The sequence below is a fragment of the Asparagus officinalis genome, chromosome 5, assembly GCF_001876935.1.
Source record: "Asparagus officinalis chromosome 5, Aspof.V1, whole genome shotgun sequence".
NCBI classification, from domain to species: Eukaryota; Viridiplantae; Streptophyta; class Magnoliopsida; order Asparagales; family Asparagaceae; genus Asparagus; species Asparagus officinalis.
The window spans coordinates 2,886,040-2,908,189 of record NC_033798.1 but is presented as its reverse complement, the minus strand read 5'-3'; the positions used below and the strand labels follow the sequence as shown (position 1 = coordinate 2,908,189).

General features: G+C 38.0%; 1 protein-coding gene and 1 long non-coding RNA gene across 2 annotated transcripts in view; one reads left to right on the top strand and one right to left on the bottom strand.

The window, feature by feature from the left end:
- LOC109843849 (PH-interacting protein-like) overlaps positions 1-22,150 on the top strand; it is a 38,400-nt gene that overhangs the window by 1,157 nt on the left and 15,093 nt on the right. Inside the window, 14 exon segments of the mRNA XM_020412812.1 lie at positions 4,769-4,891; positions 4,894-5,095; positions 6,935-7,086; positions 7,212-7,451; positions 9,051-9,160; positions 9,256-9,333; positions 9,438-9,538; positions 10,381-10,475; positions 10,558-10,670; positions 10,799-10,902; positions 10,980-11,054; positions 11,388-11,466; positions 12,176-12,344; positions 13,269-13,339. Coding sequence (XP_020268401.1) covers positions 4,783-4,891; positions 4,894-5,095; positions 6,935-7,086; positions 7,212-7,451; positions 9,051-9,160; positions 9,256-9,333; positions 9,438-9,538; positions 10,381-10,475; positions 10,558-10,670; positions 10,799-10,902; positions 10,980-11,054; positions 11,388-11,466; positions 12,176-12,344; positions 13,269-13,339 — 1,698 coding nt within the window. The 5' untranslated portion in view covers positions 4,769-4,782.
- Positions 18,890-21,886, bottom strand: LOC109843851. Its single transcript, XR_002247810.1, has 4 exons — positions 21,844-21,886; positions 21,370-21,414; positions 19,510-19,635; positions 18,890-19,166 (listed from the first exon to the last, which is right to left on the bottom strand). It is a non-coding gene; the product is annotated as an uncharacterized LOC109843851 (long non-coding RNA).

Below are 22,150 nucleotides of genomic sequence, written 5' to 3'. Positions count from 1 at the left end.
ATTTGAGCCTGATTTTGATGTTGATTTTGATTGATTTGATAATTATCCATCCTGATTAACCACTGGCCTACTATGATCAACAATTTGGATGGTAAATCTAACAAAGCATAATTTCTAATGTTAAGATTGTGAACTAATTGCAAAATATGACGATTTGGGTGACTAACTTCAAATATGACTCTGCCATTGATGGTCTTATTCGTTCTTGACATGGTTAAAAATCCCTTTTGTCAAATAAAGGGACCTATTTTTGGCTATAGTGGTTTACCATGTTCTTCAAAGCTTCAAAGAGTTCTGAAGAACCTTCAGGCCAAGCATTATTTGGTCAGTTGATGTTAATCCTTTAGTAGTGAAATATTTATGCTAGATTTGCGTCATTGCCATTCAAAAATCACATCACCTTTTTGTCAATAGCTTTAACATGATTCTTGGTGGTTTCTTGAAACAAGCAAGTCCTTTTTTAGGGTTAGATCATGTGATTTTTCAGATTCACTTGAAAAAAATGTTAGCAAACTTGAACATATTAGCCCTCCTAGAGTTAGGATTGGTTTTGAATTTCGAAATATTTTATTATGATAATTAAGCAAACACTAATTCTCTGAACCATATTGGTGGATTCATGTTGTTTTGTTCTAGCTAGTTCTGTTGATTATTTCAGAAGAGTACTGTACACGAACCTAATCATGGCTGCTAAGAAGTCTGTTAGATTACAATCGGATACTCTTGTTTGATTGATTCAAGTTAAGGTAATTGATTTGTAGCCTTAGAACAACTAAGTAGCCACAACGAAGTAGTTTTGGTTGGAGGATCTTGTCTGGGTATATGAAACGTTCAAAGTCAATATATGAAAGTTGTAATTGAAAGTACCCTAGTGCCACTAGGAAAGAACCCTAGAGGGGGGTGAATAGGGTTTATGCTAATCTAATCTAATTTATGCCAATTTAAAACTTATTAACAAATTATCCTAGCAAATAAGATATGAACAATATATATGCAAGGATAATAAACCAAGGGCAATATAAACACAAACAAGATAGTGGGAATATGAACAATAAGCAATAAACAAAGACGATATAAGATATGAACACAAAAATAAGTGCGCCAATACAATCACAAACAAACAATATGATCACGGAGTTCAGTCCCCATGACCTACGTCTCCACTCCTCACCTCGAGGAGATCTTCACTATCACAACCGGGTTTTCTACGCTTACCCGAATAACGTTTACACCTCACACTCGGTTTTCTAGTTCACCGAAAACTTTACAATCACTCACAATGTAAACACACTAACTACCACCTCAAGTGTTGGTCTTTAGCCCGTCTCTCACCACACACTCCTCTTGGTGTACTAGTGTAATACAAAGTGAACCTCACAATAATAGCTCACTAATTAAATGATTGTTCTCTAAACAATGTGAGAACTCAATTAAGCACAACTCAAAGTTACAATCTCTCACAACCCTAATTATATTATGTATGAAATACTATAAGCTCAAGTGGGTGTATCTAACAATGAGATTCAATAAATCAAAATCAAACTAAACTCAAATAAAATTCTAGCTTATGAAAATTATGAACAAAACAATAAATAGCTAGAAATAGAGCAAACTAAACTCAAATAAAATTCTAGCTTATGAAAATTATGAACAAAACAATAAATAGCTAGAAATAGAGTTTAGAAAAACTTCTCTATAGTATGAACAAAACAATAAATAGCTAGAAATAGAGTTTAGAAAAACTTCTCTATAGATCAAGAGAGAGAGATAAGTTGAAGCTCAAACACCAAAGGATGATCTCTTCTTCCTCTTGTGAAAATATCTTCACAAACTTGAAACAAACACTAAACAAACTTTAAACACCTTTTAAACTTGTTTAAAAATTTTCTTAATTGCTTCAGAATGTTAGAGGGCAAGAGGTATATATAGGCTCATGAAACAAACCAAAAAACCAGTAAAAAACCCAAGAAAAATCATAAAAAGATAAAATCTGAAAAACTAGCCGTTATAGGCTGAAAAAAGGTCATCAGTCGACTGACTACAGTGCGTCGGTCGACTGATAAAGTCGACAGTTCCAAATTTGACATATTTTGGAATTTTGCATATCTGATTTTATAAAATTAATTAAAAATAGTAAATCAACTCCAAAAATCATGAAATTTTGAGGGACGTTTCTAAACATGTAGATGAACATGTTAGAGAAAGGATTTCACGAATTTCACTTCCTATTTGAGAGAAATAAATTATTTAGTAAACTGGTTAAAAACTAAAAATCTGGAAATAGTACAAAACTAGTCGTTATGAGCTTATCAGTCGACCGATGACTCATCAGTCGACTGATCAGTTGACTGAAAAGAAACAGAGGTTTTTTGATGATTCCAGGCATTTTCATCAGCAATGTTTTAAATATCGGTTATCGGGGATTTATCGGACGGCCAAAATCCTTATCGGATAGCGGAAATCGGGGATATATCGGGGATAAGTAGTATTTATCGGAGTGATATACTAAATGATGTGTATATATAATATACCAATTAAAAAATGTAATCTAATCATGCTTAATGAAATATAAACATACCAAAATGTAAATCATCATGTTTAGAATCATTAACTAACTGTAGAAAGCGAAACTTGCATCATAGCCTTGAAAAAATATAATGTTAGTCCAAATTGGCCGATAATCCCGATAATCCCGATAAAAAAGTCTTACTTATCGGCCGATAAGTGCCGATAACGCCGATAAATCGCCGATAAACCTAGAAAAACGATAACCGATTAAAAATCCAATTTATCCTAGCGGAGAGCTCCCAAATCCGATAACTCGGTCGATAATATCGATTATCGGCCGATATTTAAAACAGTGTTCATCAGTCGACTGATAAATTCCATCAGTCGACTGATAACACTGTATCAGCTTGATGTTACGAAAAAATCTGATTTTTGAAGTGCCTTTAAAAATAGCAAATAAATTTTAAAAAATGTAAAACTTTAGAAAATCATTGTAAACGTGTAAATGAACATGTTACAAAAAGAATTTTTGGGATTTCACTTCTCAATAGTGAAAACTCATTATTTTTTAAATATGTCCAAAAACATGAAAACTAAACATACATGTTTTTATCATTTGCCATAAACACAATATTGAAACTTTGTGAAATGTTTTTATAGACTTGATAAATTATGTATAAAGTGACGTTGAAGTCTATAAACTAATAAAATAATATTTTATCAAAAACACCTATATTTTTATAAAATCAACAAATACGTGTGTGTGAATAATATGAGCTTAAAGTATTAACACACAAGTATAAACCTATACTACAAACGCTATAAGCTATATACCCAAGCTTGATGGTCTTCAATATAGCTCAATTTGGTAAACTTGCGGATGAAGCTTGAATTTGGATATTGACTTGAATTGCATTGCTTCACTCCACTATTTCCGTTAACCTCCATTTGATATGATCGTTATGGCGCAATTCCATCCAACCTCCAATATGTTGTTTGCCTAGAATAAATGCAAAACACAAACACTAGACAAACAACATTAGTTGTAAATTGTTTGTTAATCATCATCAAAATAAAAGGACCCAACAGTAATCTCAATAGTCTTAGGGTACATTTGATGTTCCTTTTGCTTATAGACAAGTCTTCCTTTGTTAGCTAATATTGTATTGAGACCAATGTTTTAAAAATAGGCTGATTTTATCAATTTATCGCCGATATAGGGTTTCTTCCATGACTGATATGATTTTTTGCAAAAGTTTATTACATATCATTTTTGGCCGATTTGTCCCGATATATTGGTGTAAATCTGATAAAGTGGCTAATTTCTCGTGGGTTAAAAATTGCCCAATTTTCTACAATTTACATTCTATGTGAACCGGTTCGGGTTTGGAGGCAAAAACCCTCTTTATTCCCTGCCTGATCCGCATCCACTAAAAAAACTATGCTATCCTATTCTATTTCACATCCACTCATTGTGTAACCCTAATTCTCTCCGCCTCCATTGTTCTCTCTCCCAAATCACTTACAAATTTCTCACTCGAAGACCATTTGTCGTATTTCATTAAATGTGCTTAGAATACATTTTAGGACATGATGTTGTATCTGCTCACCATCCAATATGACACTCCAATATGAAATTTGGCCGTCCGATATATTTCCGATAACCGATATTTAAAACCTTGAGATGGAAACAAGTTTTGTACTATTGATATAGATAGTTCGTTAATCATCTGTTTACATCCTTTATATCAGATTGAAAAACAGAAAGGCAATTTCCTTTTGTGTTGAATTCTGGCTTTCTGTTTTGGATGACTAGTTTTGTATGTTTGGCTAGCAAAATGTGGTTGCAATTCAAAATAGTTTTGGAAATGTTTGGTTGCGAGTTGCAAAACCACTTGAATGATCTTTGGCTACAAGTTGTTTAAGAGGGCTTCACTTGGAAGAGAAACATCCTAAAATTCCACATAAATAATTGATTGTAAGAAATTGTCTTAAATGTTGGATGGGAATAAAGAAAATGGAGGGAAGGGAACACTTCTTTGTTAAATACATTTGCATGAAAGAAAATGAAGTAAATACACATGATACAGTGATTAATAAGTTACTTTCTCAAATAAATCTCATGATGTTTCCTCTACAAGTTATTCATGGTTTACTTTGATGCATTCATCAAGTTGGTGTGCTCAAACTGATATTAACATTCTGATGTTTCATACTCGTTGTGGATGTTTTTTACATGCTTTGTTTATCTTAACTTCAGGTGTGACATAAAGTATGGCTCTGAGGAAGCGTAAACCTTTTGGGGATGCATCTTCTGTTAGTATGGGACCTTTAAATTTTTCAATGATGGTGCCTGAGAAGGTCAATTCAGTGAATCCAGATGTGAGGAAGTTTACTTTCTAATCATGCATTTTCTGTCAGCGGGGCCATGCAAGAGAACTTCTGAACACTTCTGGAATGAACTTCTGGAGCATCAACTATTGCCCAGAAGATACCATGCTTGGTATTCAAGGACTGGTACTCATAGTGCCAATGAAGATGATGATGGCATATCCTTCCCTTTATGTTATGTTGACTTAGTCAAGAGGTATTTTACTAGATGTTGTTGTCGTAAGTTCAAAAAATTTGTTTCTATTTTGAATAATCAAATAGTAAACAGGCTCTAGTAATTTCATTAGGATGCTGTGCAACTGTAGAATATTTCCCTACCAAAAATTCCATGCCAGCACACTTGCATGTTTATAGAGGTTCAGTAGATACAAACCAAATTTATTTACCTCAAAAAAGATATGTCAGATTAAGTACATTGAGTTCCATACTGGAATAAACTTGTTTTTTTATTATGTATCGTCCTTTACTCAAAGATTTTTTGATCAAATGATGAAAGGATACCTAGCTTCTACCATTTCTTCAACTATTTAGCAACTTCTAAAATGGACTTTTCGTTGCCAATTTAAGGTCCAAGTTAGCTTCTTTGCTTCACTGTTTTGACCAAGGTCCAAGGACAAGACCCGCCATAATTAATCTCCAGTTAGAAAAGATGATTTAGAAGATCCTAGACGACATCTGGAAGAAGCACATGAGAAGCCCTGAAACCAACATCACTTGCCCAACAAAATTTCAGAATGCCCTTTGTAATGAGGATCCTCAGGCAAGCTGAATCCACCACTCTTTGCAGTGTCAAGTCAGGTGGTCTAACCGGAGTGTTGTGTGGAGAACTGAATTATCGATTTTAGCTCCCATTTTACAGTGCAATTCAATCACTATAATTTTCAGTCAGCTGAACTGTTACTTTGACTGACAGAAATGACCTTCCCTCTTATTCCTGAAGGGATGTAAGCTTGATTTTTGAGCTGTAACAGGAATTTGCTTGGAATAATGATTTTAAGGCACTTCTTTTTAAAATTCTAGGCTGTTCTAGGTGCTTGAGGAAATGTCTGCCACCTAGAGCTGTCCGGGTCAATGCGTAGGCTGCCTCGACCTGCCTCGTCTAACTGAAGTGATCAGCAGTAGGGGTGGAATGGAACTGACCCAAATCAAATTGAATAGAAAGATATTTAGATTCAAATTTGGTTCAGTTGGTGCTATTCAAATTCGTTGTATTTTGAACGGTAGATATTTCCTGTATTCAAACTAGATTGATGTAGATATTTATGTATTTAGTAAATATTTGTGAATGTTTATTTAGTGATGGACCTGATGGTGCACTGGATTGTATTCAGCTGAGGAAGAGGGCTTGGATGAAGACATCGGGAGAGAGATTGATTGGCTGAGGGGTCAATATCTGTGAATTAAAAAAATTACGGATTCAGATATGTACAGATGATGCCTGAATCTGTCCGTATGTATACTTAAATCTGTCCTTGTCCAAATAGTTGTTGTTCTTTGGTATGTGACTGATCAATCTATTTGATGCGAGGATAGTGTCTGACAATCTGTTACATAAATCAAACATACATACTATATTGTCCCAAATTGCAGAACATGAATCTAGAAATTAAAAATAGATGGATTCGGGTATTCCCTCATGATGCCTCTATCTGTCCATGTGCATACTTAAGTCTTACTTTATAATTTCTCCTAATAGTTTGTGTTCTTTTGGTATTTGACAAATCAATATGTTTGTTACGATGAGAGTGTCCATGAGATCTGTCAAAACATATAATTATCTAGTTCTGAATTGAAGAATATGGTTCTAGGAACATAATGTTCTAGCGATACAACTTCTAGAATGTTAGTTAACTTGTTGTTTAGTTGATTAACTCATAACATTCTTTTATTACCGTGGCTATTTAGCACTTGGGTATCAGTTGTATTCTGCTCATGATCTACTCGTCTTTCGAATGGTTGTGGCTTCTGACACTGTGATTGCACTGCAGCCAAAATGTTTCAGCTCCAAATTTAGTTTTTCTTATCATCTTTGTAGGTACCCTCACATTGCCACAGATCATTTGGTAAAGCTTCTTAAGCAATTGATTGTAAGCTGCTCTACGCAATGGCATGATATTGGAGGAACCTTTCCAAATGCAGCTGATGTTCCAACTATTCTAGGATCTGGCTCCTCCTCTCTTCTTGCATGTATGTGATGTGTTTTATTTTTACTTTTCTGTCAGTTACAAAAATTATTTCTCATTATAGTTTGTTTTAGTGGTCAATCTCTCTTCTTGTATGCTGTGTATTTTGATAATACTCTGTACTTCCAGCTGATAGAGATAGGGAAGAGAAGAGAGCTGATCCTTTGCCTCGTTACCTGCGTTGGCCTCATATGCAGGCCGATCAGGTTCGTGGATTAAGGTTAAGGGAAATAGGAGGTGGTTTTACGAAACACCACCGTGCTACATCCATCCATGCAGCATGTTATGCAATTGCTAAACCATCAACACTGGTGCAGAAGATGCAAGTTATTAAGAAAACCAGGGGACATCAGAATGCTGTCTATTGTGGTATAACTCAAGTCCTCTTTAATTCATGTTTTGTAGCCTATGATGTTCTTTTAGCTTATGATTATTTTCCTCTGCAACAACCAAATGTGTGCCTTTAAGTGTCTTTTTTAGCTCATAAATGCATGTGCCATTTATATCAGCTCATTGAGCATAGAATTGTCCTTGTTGATTGGATAAGGATTCCTTGAGCTTTGTTGGAATATAAAAATATAATCCTCAACTCTCTCCACGACTTTGGAGCTATGGTGCAATAGTTAGAGGGGCTTTAAGATGGTATCAGAGAAAAAATTAGGCTTAAATCCCTCCGATCATGAATTTTAAGCAAATTTTCTGAAAATGGACACCGTTGCATGAGTCCAGGTTTCGGCCCATAAAATGGGTGCTCAACCTGCGGGGACATGTTGAAAACTTGAAATATAAAAATATAGCCCTCACCTCTCACCACAACTTCAAAGTTATGGTGTAATGGTTAAAGGGACTTTAAGAAGCTCACTAAGGTCTTTACTGTTTCACTGCTTTCTAACCCCTGGTTTGTGTTTATACCTGCAATCTTGATCTTATTTAGATCATACTTGTGATAGAAACCTATTGGCTGTATGATTTATAAAATTGCTAGGAAGATCAGTTGTCATGGACGTGTTACAACCTATGAGGATAACAGTGACAATTCAGTTCTGAACTTTCAGCTTTAGACTGATTCTGCTTTCAGATGCTTTAATAGATCGCCACCTTGACTTTTGTTAGTTGTTTACAGAGTTATGATCGTGTTTCTTTTTTGCAAGATAGGTTCTATATTGTTCATATTAATCTGTGCTTCAGTAGATGTTCTTGTTGGTTGATTATTTTGCTCGTCTTTGAATAAGTTGATGTTCATCTTCTAATGCTGAAATAAATTTAAAGATGAAGATTGTCTATTTGCTTCAATTAATTAGAAAACTTAAAGAAAGCCAGTAATGTTTTAGTTTATGGTCCAGTGTTGGTTACAAGGAGCCAAGTCGTATTTTGAGTCTCATCTCTTATGTGTATGTTGCGCACCTGCACAATATCGACATACTTCAGCATCAAATCTGATATTGTTTTGCATGTTGACTATAATTATTTAAAATAAATAGCTGATATAGGAAGTTTTAAAATGCTACGCTGATAATAGGTATTTAAATCTTATTTATTTGCATGCCCCTGGTTTTTTTGTTTATCGTCTGTTCTGGCATATTTTTGCATCTTTATGAAGAGGCTTTTGAAGATAAGTAAGAAAGTCAACATAAGGTTCAGATGCATATCAGGTTTAAACTAGAACAAGCGAAATCAAGTGAAAAATCACTGCATAAGAGGAGCAGTCGTGTTAGAGGAGTGCTGGTGTTGCATATGCCTGGAATTATGGCATTGTGACGATTCACGAACCTAATAAATGTTTGGATAAATCGACGGCTCTTAATCCAATCTGCCATGATATTCTTATAATTCTGTATTTCATTTTGCTGGTTACCGTTTACCTTCTTGCTTCCTATATTAAAGCTTGTACTTTCATTGTTTTGAGAATAGTTTTAAATTGTGTTCTAGGGTTTCTATTTTATGATTTTTTGGTTGCTCTTTTTGTAGCTATATTTGATCGGTCAGGACGGTATGTGATCACTGGTTCTGATGATCGCCTTGTGAAAATATGGTCGATGGAAACTGCATTTTGTTTGGCCAGCTGCCGGGGGCATGAAGTGAGTCATGTTCATTGCTTTCACCCATTTTCTGTACCTTTTTTTGGGTCAATATTTACTTAAGGATGATATTTTCCTTCTTGATGAAATTTAAGGGTGATATCACTGACTTGGCTGTGAGTTCTAACAATGCCTTGGTGGCATCTGCTTCAAATGACTTCATCATTAGAGTTGTAAGTTGATTGCCTCTGTTTATTCATATTGCTGGTCCTATCATCAGATCCATCTTTTTCGCTTTATGTTTTTAATGGTTGGTCTTCTGATCTTCTCAATGCAGTGGCGTTTACCTGATGGACTCCCAATTTCAGTTTTGAGGGGACATTCTGGAGCTGTTACTGCTATTGCCTTCAGTCCACGATCCGTTTACCAGCTTTTATCGTGAGTGGTCTTTAATTAAAAATCTCCTATAGTTTCTCTCTTATTTGTTGTTTTTTTTAGCTCAAGCTGGCTACTTTTGGCTGATACTTCACATTATCCATATTCAATTAACCTAAGCTCAACTAGACAACACATTTTGTTAAAAGAAAACTCTGCTTAGACAAATTCATTGTACGTGGTCCAGTTGGATAACCAATATTTACATAGCTTCCAAATTCCATAATCTAGCTTCCATCACTGTGTTATTTTTTATCAATGCCATCTTCTTTATGGTAGTGCGTATTATTGAGGAAACCTTTATTTTCGCATGCTTTTGCAGGTGTCATTTGACAAATAATCTTCAATAGTACCTCCTTTTATGTAATCGACTCAAAAACTATACCACTAGCCGTTAGTAATATGAATCGTAGATTTATCAAACAACTTTGAATTTTCTTTGTTTATAGTAGAAGTTTGGGTTATAACTATTCACTATTAACTCATTTAAATCTGAGTTGGGGATTGCTCAAACTGCGTTTAGGCCTGTAATGTGATAAAGGATAATGGCAATGTTTGAAAATTTATTATGGATAATGTGATAAAGGATAATGGCAAATTTATAGTAGAAGTCCAGTGCCATTTGTACTCTTTCATGGTAGGCTTGTAATGTAATAAAGGATAATGGCAATGTTTGAAATTTTATTATGGATATGATTACCTTTTTTTTCTGTCATTCTTGCATTGATATCAAAAATCTATGCAAATCTGTTTCATATCAGAGTTAACTATCATATTTCGTAAACTGCATGCTCCATTGAGAAGATCCCTGTATTTTGGTTGTTTATGCTGTATATGATGCTCAGATCCTCTGATGATGGAACCTGTCGGATATGGGATGCTAGGTATTCGCAACTCAGCCCTCGAATATATGTCCCAAAGCCTCTAGATAGTTTAGCAGGTTAGTTAAATGCCTCCAGACAGTTGCTTTATGGGTGTCTTCTGATAAGGTCTAATGTTGGTAACAATAAAACTTGCCACAGGAAGTTCTGATCCTTCATCAAGTGTTGGTCAACAAAGTCATCAGATATTATGCTGTGCTTACAATGCTAATGGAACTGTATTTGTCACTGGTAGCTCTGACACATACGCAAGGGTATATCAGTATTGTTATAAATTTTCTTAATGACATATGCTTTCAATAAATCCTGAAATATATCATTAAGATGAATCCAAACTATTAAAGTGTTCTCCATACTTCAGTAACTAACTAGTTGATTTCAGGTATGGAATGCTTGTAAAAGCAACCCAGATGACTCTGAGCAACCAAATTATGAGATGGATCTTTTATCTGGCCATGAAAATGATGTCAATTATGCACAATTCAGGTTAGCTGGGTGCAGTTAGAAAGTGCGTTTTATCTGCATGTTAGATGCATGTTAATGCTGTTGTTTTTCTATTTCAGTGGCTGTGCAGTGGCGTCTAGAACTACAACTGATACTTTTAAGGACGATAATGTTTCAAAGTTCAAAAATTCTTGGTTTGTGCTGAGTTTGTTGCTTACCTAATTTATTTACTTTATGGGATTTTTTTTCGATATTAGTAACTCTTCAATTTTATGAAATTAGTCTTGCTATTAGGTCCCCCAGTTTTCATATCTTGATATAGCTGTTGTTGATTGGAGGGATTAATTTGAAACAACTTCTAATAACTGCGGAGCCTAATAGCAATTTCAATGATATGAGGGATTACCTTTAAAAATGTTAATGATTTAATGTTTTGATATCGAAAAATATCCTTACTTTATTCTCATTTTTTTCCAGATATCGTTTGTCAGCTCATTTCATGCTAATCCATGTTATGTTTTTTCTAGGTTCACTCATGACAACATAGTTACATGTTCTCGCGATGGAAGCGCTATTATTTGGATCCCAAGATCCCGTCGATCCCATGTGAGCTCAATTATTAACTTTCAATCGTTAAACTTTTCCAGTCTTGGTTAATTGGTCTGAATCCTTCTGAGAAATGACCTTACGTTGAACATGTTTGGCTCGTTTTCTAATTTGTTGAGATGTCTGGTTCTCTAAAACTTTATTGATTCTGTGAGAACACAGCTATCGTTAAATAATGATCATCTCAGAGAGTGGTGAGGCTTTATTACTGTAATAAGGCCTAGCTAGGATGTAAAGCCCAGTAGGACTTAGCCTAAATGTTGCATGTGACTGTAAATATGTATACATGTATAGTTTAATATGGATTCCTGGACTAGGCGTCTGATATGTTCTGATTGTGTATTCCTACTAACCAGTTGGCTGCTACCAGCATTCTGTGTATCACAGTTCTTATACATGTTTCGATTGTTTATTCCTCTGGCTTCTGCATATGCTGATAATATTATTTGATCTTCCTAATATAATTGGTCAAATAGCTTTGAACATGTCTTTTTTATTGATGTCAAGATAAACATGTGGATATTATGATAATCTCTGAAGAAAACTCTGCTTCCAAGTGTCTGGAGAGTGGTGAAGGGAAAAAAAAAAGTTCGAGAAACATTTGTTTTGATAACATGCCTTCTGTTGTTAGATGTGATGTTTCCTAATGCTGAAGATCACACTTTATTTTAGGATTTTCTATTCTTTGCTAAGATGTGTCTTATTTCAGGGGAAGGTTGGCCGTTGGACGCGTGCATATCATCTCAAGGTTCCACCACCTCCTATGCCTCCCCAACCTCCTCGTGGAGGTCCACGACAAAGATTTCAGCCCACTCCTAGAGGTGTTAATATGGTAGTTTGGAGCTTGGATAACCGCTTTGTGCTTGCTGCTATCATGGGTAAGTAAGATTTTTTTTTCTTTTTGTTACATTTTGTACTTCTACATTGTCTGCCGGCAAATTGTCTTTGGATACTTTTTACTTCCCTGAGCTCATTGCTGCATGTTTCACTTTTAAGAGCAAAACATTTTCAAGATATTTCTCATGTAAGAATCATTCAGCAGTATGTTAGAATTGCTATATTATTCTGATAATTGCTTAACCTTAGCTTAGAAGAAGCACATATCAAGTTGGCCACGGAAAATTAGAAAACCTGCTTGGGATCCGTGAGTTCTCAGTTCCTTGTGACAGACCAAGCAACTCTGTCTACACCCGCAAGGTATTGGGCTTTTTTCCCGGTCACTCTTTTGCCTTCAAATGCAAGTGCAGGTGGACCTCTCCTTGTGCATGGTAGTTTGAGTTTCCTGTGAACTGGTCGATGTCTGTTATAGTTTAAGCTCTTGGCTTTGAATTTGGGATCATGCGGACTGATATCTGGCTTCTTCTTGGGCCCAGTGGCAGGTTGAAAAACTTGGAAACACAGTTTTGGTGGGAATATTAAACCACTATACCTATATTAAATAGATGACAGACACAAATTTGGTACCTCCACATCTTTTGGCACCTGGCAGAATATGATATGAAAATTTATACTACCTCAAGTCTCCTACTGTTGAGTTCTGGCTGTGTTTTTTTCGTGGGGTTGAAATTGCTGCCCTTAAATCCGTTGTACAGGGTGGTATTTGGTAGCTTTACTTACTAATGCATTACTCATGTAATGTTGGCTATATCTATCCCTTTTTTTCCGTCTTGTTTATTTTTGTTTCATTATTGTGTTATTTCCTATTCCTGGTGTCTATCAGTATTATTCTTTTTCCAGTAAGCTTTTAATATGCCTATCGATTATTCCTTTTTAGATTATTAATTTACATTTCCTTCCTGTAGATTGCAGAATATGTGTTTGGAATGCTTCTGATGGGAGTTTAGTCCATTCATTGACTGGGCATAGTGAATCAGTAAGCCTTTCAGTATTATATGTTTAACTTTCATCAAATTTCTTGTGCCATTAAATTTCTATCATGCAATAAATATGTACTCTGGACACTTTTTGGTCATTCAGGTTTAGGCATATGCAGACATGCTGGACATATATGTAGAACATTGATAATTTAAGCATTGTTTTTGTTGACATATTAGTATTAGTTAGGGACTTATTTGAAAGTTGTGTAGGGGCCTATATAAAGCCCCATAAGATCTCATAATGAATTAGGGTTTCATATTCTTTATGGTATCAGAGCCTCCACCAAAACCCTAGCCGCCTCCACCCCCTACGCACCCCGGCTGCCCCCTCTCTCGGCCACCTCCCCACCCTCGCGAAAACTCTCCAGAGCCGTCCTCCTCTTCCTTCGAGCCGCTGTCAACTCGCACTGCCCATCCTCCGCTGTAATCCCTGAACCCTAGAAACCCCCCTGCCGCTACCCAGAAACCCCCCTGCCGCTGCGCCTTCACCCCCCTGCCAGTCCAGAACCCGCCGCCTCCTGCCCTGTCCTAGAACCTCACACGATCAGTCCCCTCCCCACGAACCAGCCTCCTGCCCTGTCCTCTCAGGCCGAACCAACCGCCCCCCATCTCTGTCCTGCAGACCGCCGCCATCCTCTAACCCCACCCTGCAGACCCCTACAGTCGAACACTGAGACGCCCCCCACCCTTCCCGAAAACCCCTGCAGACCCCCCTCTTCTGGAAAGCCCCTACAGACCCCCCCCCCTTCCCGGATCAGCCCCCCCACCCGTTGCCCCCGCCTCGGCTGTGCTAGCCGAACCTCGAGTTTGGCATGGGTTCCCTCGACTCAGTCCTCGAACTGATGACAGGAAGAGTATATATCTCACAGCGATGAGATATATCACTGTTTTTTGATTCTAGTTTCCTCTGAGAAACGAGAATTTATTAGAGATCTTACTCTTGTTGTGCAGCAGAAGTGCTGTCGAAATTTTCACTGCGCACAACAAGGGTTTGAAGAGAAAGGTGAACAGGTGTTGGATCTGAAGCTTGATCAAGCTTGATCGATGGAGGAGATTATCAAGAAGTTGAACCCTGCGGAGGTGTCAACTTTGATGAAGTTGATGAAGTTGTCGGCTGATGAAAGCGAGAAGTTGAACCCTGCGGAGGTGTCAACTTTGATGAAGTTGATGAAGTTGTCGGCTGATGAAAGCACGATAAGACCATCGAAGAAGTTGGAGCTTCCGACTATCAATCTGAAGCTTGATGGATCGAGTACCTACCTGAGTTGGTCACGACGGGTGAGATACACCCTTACAGGGAGGAACCTAGAGGGTTACTTGACCGGAGAGAAGACAGAACCGGATGAGGACTGGGGAGGACGAGATGAGTGGAAGTCCACTCATATGTTGGTGTACATCTGGCTTCTCAACTCGTTGGTCCCGACGATCGCCGCCACGGTGGATGGCATTGAGAAGGTGAAGGACGTCTGGGAGAAGTTGATGAGAACATATGATGGGGTGGGGAATAACCTGCGGGTGTTCCAGATTAAAGGAGAGATCGACGCCACAGTCCAGGGAGAGAGGACTGTACAAGAATATGCTATAGAGCTGGAGCGTCTGTGGCTGGACTATGATCATTTTTCCCCCCGGGCTAGCTGCTAGGACCCGGGATGTAAAGAGCGGGAGGCCTTTCTACAGGAGAGGACTATGGTGTTTCTCAAGGGATTGACATCAGAGTTCGCTCAGCGAATTGTATTACTGCTAGCTCAGCCAAAAATTCCCACGCTTGAGGAGGCTGTCTCTGCTATGATCCAGGAGGAGACTCGCATTCGGCTGCAGACGGGGACATGTGGACTTCCGATGGTGAAGTCAGCACTGGCAGCTTCTAGCAATACTGGATCTAGGGGAGAGACTCGACAGTGCTACAACTGTGGTGCGGTGGGTCATCTAAGGCATGCTTGCACCAAAGCACCCAAGGAAGGATATTCGGGTGGACGTGAACAATTCGGAGGTCGTGGTCGTGACCGTGAGGGTCGACGAGGTGGCAGAGGAGCAGGGAATCGGGCGAATCTGACTGTAGCAGAAGAAGACGAATCTGAGGTGGTCTTTACTGAGGAGGATCGTGCTCTCCTGGCGATACTCAGGAGGAAGCAGCAAGTAGCAGGGGATGGAGACTTGTGGAGTGGGACTCAGGAGGCATCCACTTCGTTCTTCGCCAGAGGCAATACTGTTACCTATGCTCATCCGACCAAAGGTACTGATGACATACATGCTCTTGCTTCTATGTTTTCCAATAGATCATCAGAATGGATAGTCGACTCCGGTGCGTCTCGGCATGTGACAGGTAATGCTAGTGAGTTCTCATCATATACTCACTTAGCATCACCTGATAGAATTCAAACAGTTGATGGTACATTTTAGCCGGTAGTTGGTAAGGATACAGTCGATTGTACTGGTTCTGTAACTTTATCCAATGTTTTGCATGCTCCTTCATTTTTAGTCAATCTTTTGTCCATTAGTTCTATCATCCTCCAACTAAAATGCATTGTTTCTTTTGATATTCCCAAGATGATCTTTCAGGAAAAGGTGACAGGACGGAGACTTGGGACTGGCACATGACGTAATGGACTGTGGTATCTGGATCGTGAAGGGCTGGATTCAGCATTGGTGTCAGTAGTAGAGGAAGCAGGAGTAGGATCTAATATGAGTACTGAGAATGAGTTAATGCTTCATCACCAGCGGTTGAGACACTCATCATTTGGTGTTTTAAGTAGATTGTATCCTTCTTTATTTGAGAAAGCAAATAAACAGAAACTTGTGTGTGATGCATGTGAGTTTGGAAAACTTACTAGAAGCTCTTATGTTAGTTCAGGTCATAGAAGTTCCCGTGTATTTAACTTGGTACATTCAGATGTTTGGGGGTCTTGTTCCACAAGTTCTATGAATGGATACAAGTATTTTGTTACATTTATTAATTGTTTCTCTCGTGTGACTTGGTTATACTTGATGAAGAATAAGAGTGAAGTGTTTGGGTGCTTCCAAAACTTTCATAGGAATGTTCAGACTCAATATGGAGCAGTGGTGAAGATATTGAGGTCGGATAATGGGACAGAGTATACCAACAGAGCGTTTGAAGAATATTTGTCAGCTCAGGGAATATATCACCAGACAACCTGTCCATACACACCAGCTCAGAATGGGGTAGCGGAAAGGAAGAACAAATATCTTTTAGAGGTTGCTAGAAGCATGATGATCTCTATGAATGTCCCAGAAACATTATGGGGGCAAGCAGTGTTGACCGCAACAGCGCTGATCAACAGAATGTCCTCGAGAGTGCTGGATTGGAAGTCTCCGTGTGAGACATTGAAGGGAGATAATTGTGGGATTCTTCCACTTAAAGTGTTTGGTTGTGTGTGCTTTGTGAAGGACAACGGGCCATCTGTCGGGAAACTTGCCCCTAGAGCTGTGAAGTGCATCTTTGTGGGACATTCTGCTATTCAGAAGGGATATGTTTGCTGGAGCCCGGTGGAGAAAAGGTTGTTTGTGAGCATGGACGTGCACTTCCGAGAACTCGAGCCATATTACACCCGGAAGGCAACGTCATTCGTTGGTAACTCGCCTAATACTGGAAGTATGAGGCGAGAGGAGGAGAATGGTGAGAGATTGGTAAATATGGAGAAATCAATGTTTGAGAATGGTGAGAGATCAGAAAAATCAATTTCTGTAACGATTCCTTGGGAATGAGACTTGGTTGAGGAGGAGCAAGAGAATGAAGAAGAAGAGGAGAATGAGACAAGAGGTGTTAGACCAACGGCTCAGGGGGAACTACTTACCTATAGTAGGAAGGGGAAACAAATTGCGGGAACAGTACCTACAGTGTCACTGGTGCCAAGTCCCTTGCCAACGCCTGCCCCGACTCCTAAGACACCTACATCACCACCAGATTCCTCTCAAGGTGATTTCATTCCTCTTCCTACTCATCCCACACCAATAACTGTACGGAGGACTACTCACAGTAATGCGGGAAATCCTCCCGATAGATATGGTCGGGATCTTGCTCAGTTTGTATCATATTTTAACATCCACCCTGCACATGGAGCATTCATTGTATCACTGGACTCTGTTACTATACCTAACAATTGGCAGGTTGCAAAGGACCAGAAATAAAAAGCTGCTATGCACGAAGAGCTAAGGGCCCTTGAGAAGAACCGCACTTGGGAGTTAGTAAAACTACCAAAAGGGAAGAGAGCAGTTGGATGCAAGTGAGTCTTCACTGTGAAGCAGAATCCAGATGGACAGGTTGAGCGCTACAAAGCTCGTCTGGTGGCGAAAGGATATAGTCAGACATATGACATCGACTACGATGAGACTTTTGCACCGGTGGCAAAGATGAACACTATTCGGACCTTAATCTCTCTGGCCGTAAATGGTGGATGGAAGCTACACCAACTAGATGTGAAAAACGTATTTTTTCATGGAGATCTAGTGGAGGAGGTATACATGGAGATACCACCAGGATTTGGTACAAATCAGACAGTGGGAAAGGTCTGCAGATTGAAAAAGTCTCTCCATGGGCTAAAACAGTCTCCTCGTGCTTGGTTTGACAGATTCAGGAGGGTTATGATAGGTATGGGGTACCAGCAGATCAGCGCCGACCATACCATGTTCTTTCGAAGAAGTGGAGGTCACATCACCTTGCTTGTAGTATATGTGGATGATATGATTATTACAGGGGATGATGAGAAGGAGATTGCCCAACTCAAAGTGAGACTGAGTAAGGAATTCGAGGTAAAAGATCTTGGCTTGCTTCGATACTTTCTTAGAATAGAGATAGCTCGAGGAGCGGAGGGGATCGCCCTATCCCAGAGAAAGTATGCACTGGATCTTCTCAAAGAAACAGGAATGTTAGGATGCAAACCTGCAACTACACCGATCGACCAGAAGTTTAAGCTGGGTGCTGAAGCTGGAGAACCAGTTGATCGTGACAGATACCAAAGGCTGGTGGTAGAGATGTTAAATGGGTGGGTATGAGTTTTAAATGGGCGGGCCATAAATGGGCGGGCATGTTTTGCTCATTTACCCATTTATGACCCATTTAACATTATTTAAATGGGCGGGTTTTTACCCGCCCATTTAATAAACGGGTTGCCCATTTGCCCATTTAACTATAGTGACTATATATGTATAATTTTTGTGGGGTGTTTTTTGTAAACTTTTAGGGGTTTTTTTGTAAACTATTGTGGGCTTTTTGCAAACTTTTTGGGAGCTTTTTGCAAACTTGTTGGGGCTTTTGATAAAATACTAACAAAGATAGGAATATAAACAAAGATAAACAAAGACAGACAAGTTCATGATTGAACCATTTACAAGTCTGGATAAAAGTACAGACCTCACACATTTGCAAAATTAACCTCAAATTTCCAAACCAAAAACCAAAAGATCAATAACAACAAAATTGCGAGTATATTTAAATGAATTAAGATAGAAAACACAAGGTATGTAAGGATCTGTATAAGATCAATAACTTGATATAAATGTCATCATAACTATCAGCAACACGATCACGATTAGTAAGGACAATCTACTTAATTACTTGATAAACTAGAAGAGTAGTAAGTTCGTCTATAAACAAAATAGTAGCACAACCATAGTCCACTTATTTCCCATTTTTTAAATGTTCAGGCATGAACATGATCATGACAGAAGAAAGAAAAGACCAGGAAACAAACATAACACTCAGTTGGACTCAATAGTAACATTAAAAGTACTGCAGCAAGCCTCATATGTACGTCTTCATAGCAAGGGTTAGAATCCGAAATCACCATAGAGACCTCAATATTTCTCCTGCATCAATCATCTATAGAATTAGTTAATTTTGTCACAAACGTATGATATTGTCATAATAATGAAACACTCGATAGCAAGATGCGATCTTTGGGAACCAGGGGACTAAAGATCAACTAAATACACAAAGAACTTATCAGATACGTAATCATATAACAAAATTATGGTTTTACAAGAACAGGAAACATGATAGTAAATACAAGAACCAGAGCCAAGAGACATGCGTGCATTGTTAATATGCTTGAACTTTGAGCAAAAGGCATGTGACACTCAATTCAAGTAGTTTGAAAATCTAACAGCAAAATGATTATATGACTTAATACAGCATAAAATAAGGCCGAACCTCGGTTGCCAAGTTCACCATCCAGTGATTCCTCATAAAAGAAGCTGAAAGGCCTTGCAGATAGTAATGATTTAGACAATAGCTCATAGGAAAACCACTCTTTTAAATTCTTCATCTTCAGTTAATCTGAAAAACAAAGCGAAAGTATAGAATTCAATACCCAGCAAATAAACGATAAGCAAAAGATTACTACATACAAGGAAAAACTTTTCAGGAAAAATCTACCGCAAAGTTTGATCCTTTTCTAATTCAGCAATACTATGGTCAAGGCATTCAGGTTAACAATATTAATATCTTACGACCAAAAAGAATAGAATTGAAGGATAGTGTCCATGATGAGGAATCAAAGAGCAGCAAACAAGAACACATCAAATGAGAAGGAAAATCCTTAGACAGAACAAGCTGCTAAACTAGAACAAATTATAACAGTTGGAATAAATTATATGGTGCAAGAAACATAAAAGTTAACATATTGTCACTGTATTTTGATCAAGAGAATATCAATTCTAACAGTTAGAATAAATTATATGGTGCAAAAAAAAATCAAGAGATAAAAAAGAAATTTCGCAAGAGGACTAGACTACAATGGGTGAAGATCCACACTGTATTTTGATCAAGGAATATCTTGTCACGTTTGTGGGTATTCTATAGCACAGGCAACATATTGCACAATACAATACATTCAAAATATCCGGAAGATAGAGGGAACAAGCAAACATAATGGATGTGCATGATAAAAATATTACGTCTAAAGACTAGAGATTGAAGAAGTATGAACTCGTATAAATGAACCTCGATCAAAATTGTTCGACGGTGGAAAATACATGAATGAACTCCATCTATCAGCACAAGCTCAAAAGTACTAATGGTAGTATAAGGATAATAGCCACCTCGGCTTATTGTAGCTACGATAAATCTCTAACCAAGCTACAGCCCAACAAATTTAGGGTCAAATTTGTGAACCCAAAAGTGACAGAAAACATATGACAAATAACAACCATGAACAATACATTAGGAAATTCTACATTCAATCCCTCAGATAATACATTAGGAAACAAAAATAGTTCAACTAAAGTTCTGATCCTCAGTCAATACATTTTGAACTTCTACACTACTGCCTAAAGGTGGATTTTACACAAGTTTAAATGCAGAATACAATAAAACATGAAGCAACAAAGAATGATCTGATTAAAATAAACATTCTATTTAGCCCTATTTTGTTCAGGTGTGCAACTTATATACCTGGCACTAATTCAAGAATTTAGAAGCAAATAGTTCAACTAAATTTCTCCCCTGGTAAATCCTAGAAGGGAATTTACCACGATGTTAGGTTAAGCTTTTAAAACGTTCCGGTTCACCGTTTTTATGACACTCTCAATGCTTAGGGGGTTTTCTTTAGATTTCAAAGTTCAATGGTTTTTGCGCAACTTAAACCCAAGCTCAGGAGAGTTTTCTGAAATCTATCCTAAGCAAAATGAAAGCTTACATGGATTCTCTAAACATTAAGGATAAAAGATCTCTAGATCCTAAAAAATATGTAGTTAACATAGTTTTTGCTTTCAGAGATATAATTACACACTTTTGGACTCCTAACTAATTAAAATAAGGCATAACCACTATCTGAGAAGAAAATCTAATTTTAGCATCTAAGCAGAGACTGACAAGCTCCCAAGGCAAGCCTCTTTTGGATCATGCATGCTAATTTCCATGTAACTGAAAGTAAATGAAAGTGGATAAAGTTTTAAAAACATGTGTTAAGCTGGCCTCAATTTCATGGCTTATCAAACAAAAACTCCATTGACAAATAGGTATGTTAATCATAATTTACATAGAAGATGCATAAGAGAAAACTAGCATTACCTGGGCAGCATATGTCCGCTGGAATGGACTCTTATCTGCATTAAGCTGCACAAACAAAAATATGAGATCAAAACTCTATTAAAGGCTAAAGAACAATCATAGTTGAAAGTTTAAAGTAAGTTCACTGGAACAGCCCTTGATGCACTATAAAATCAGCCCATTGAGAAATATAGCTTACCCTCATATAATTAATAAAAACAGAAACATGGAACGATTCAAAGACAAAAATACTCATAGTAGAACCAATACATTGACAAGTTCAGACTTTTGGAATTATTAGATCTATAACGTAAGTTCAAACACCAGTGGGTTCCCAATCTAATCATCAATAAAGCTAAAAACCCTAAATCTAATTCAAATCTATACCCTATCAAACAAATAATAGAAACAGAACTGGGTAGAAAACTATGGATCAAACTCAAAATCAGTAAAAATTTAAGAGCAGATCTAGGGTTAGGGTTTCATCGAGATTACATCTTTGAACTGCAGGAGGTTGAGGGCCTAGATCCGAGAGGCGATTGAGGGCCTTGAGGCGGTTGAGGTAGCGGAGGAGGCGCGATTGGCGTCGGAAGCTCTGGGTTCGAGAGGCGGTTGAGGGCCTTGAGGCGGTGGGGGAGGAGGCGGAGGCGGCTCTGGTTGGAGATGCGGTTGAGGCGACTGGCGACGGAGGAGGAGGCGGAGGAGGCGACGGAGGAGGAGGCGAAGGAGGAGGGATTGGAGGAGGGATTGAGGCGGCGGAATAAGGGCGGAGGAGGAGGCGGAGGAGGGATTAACCGGCGAC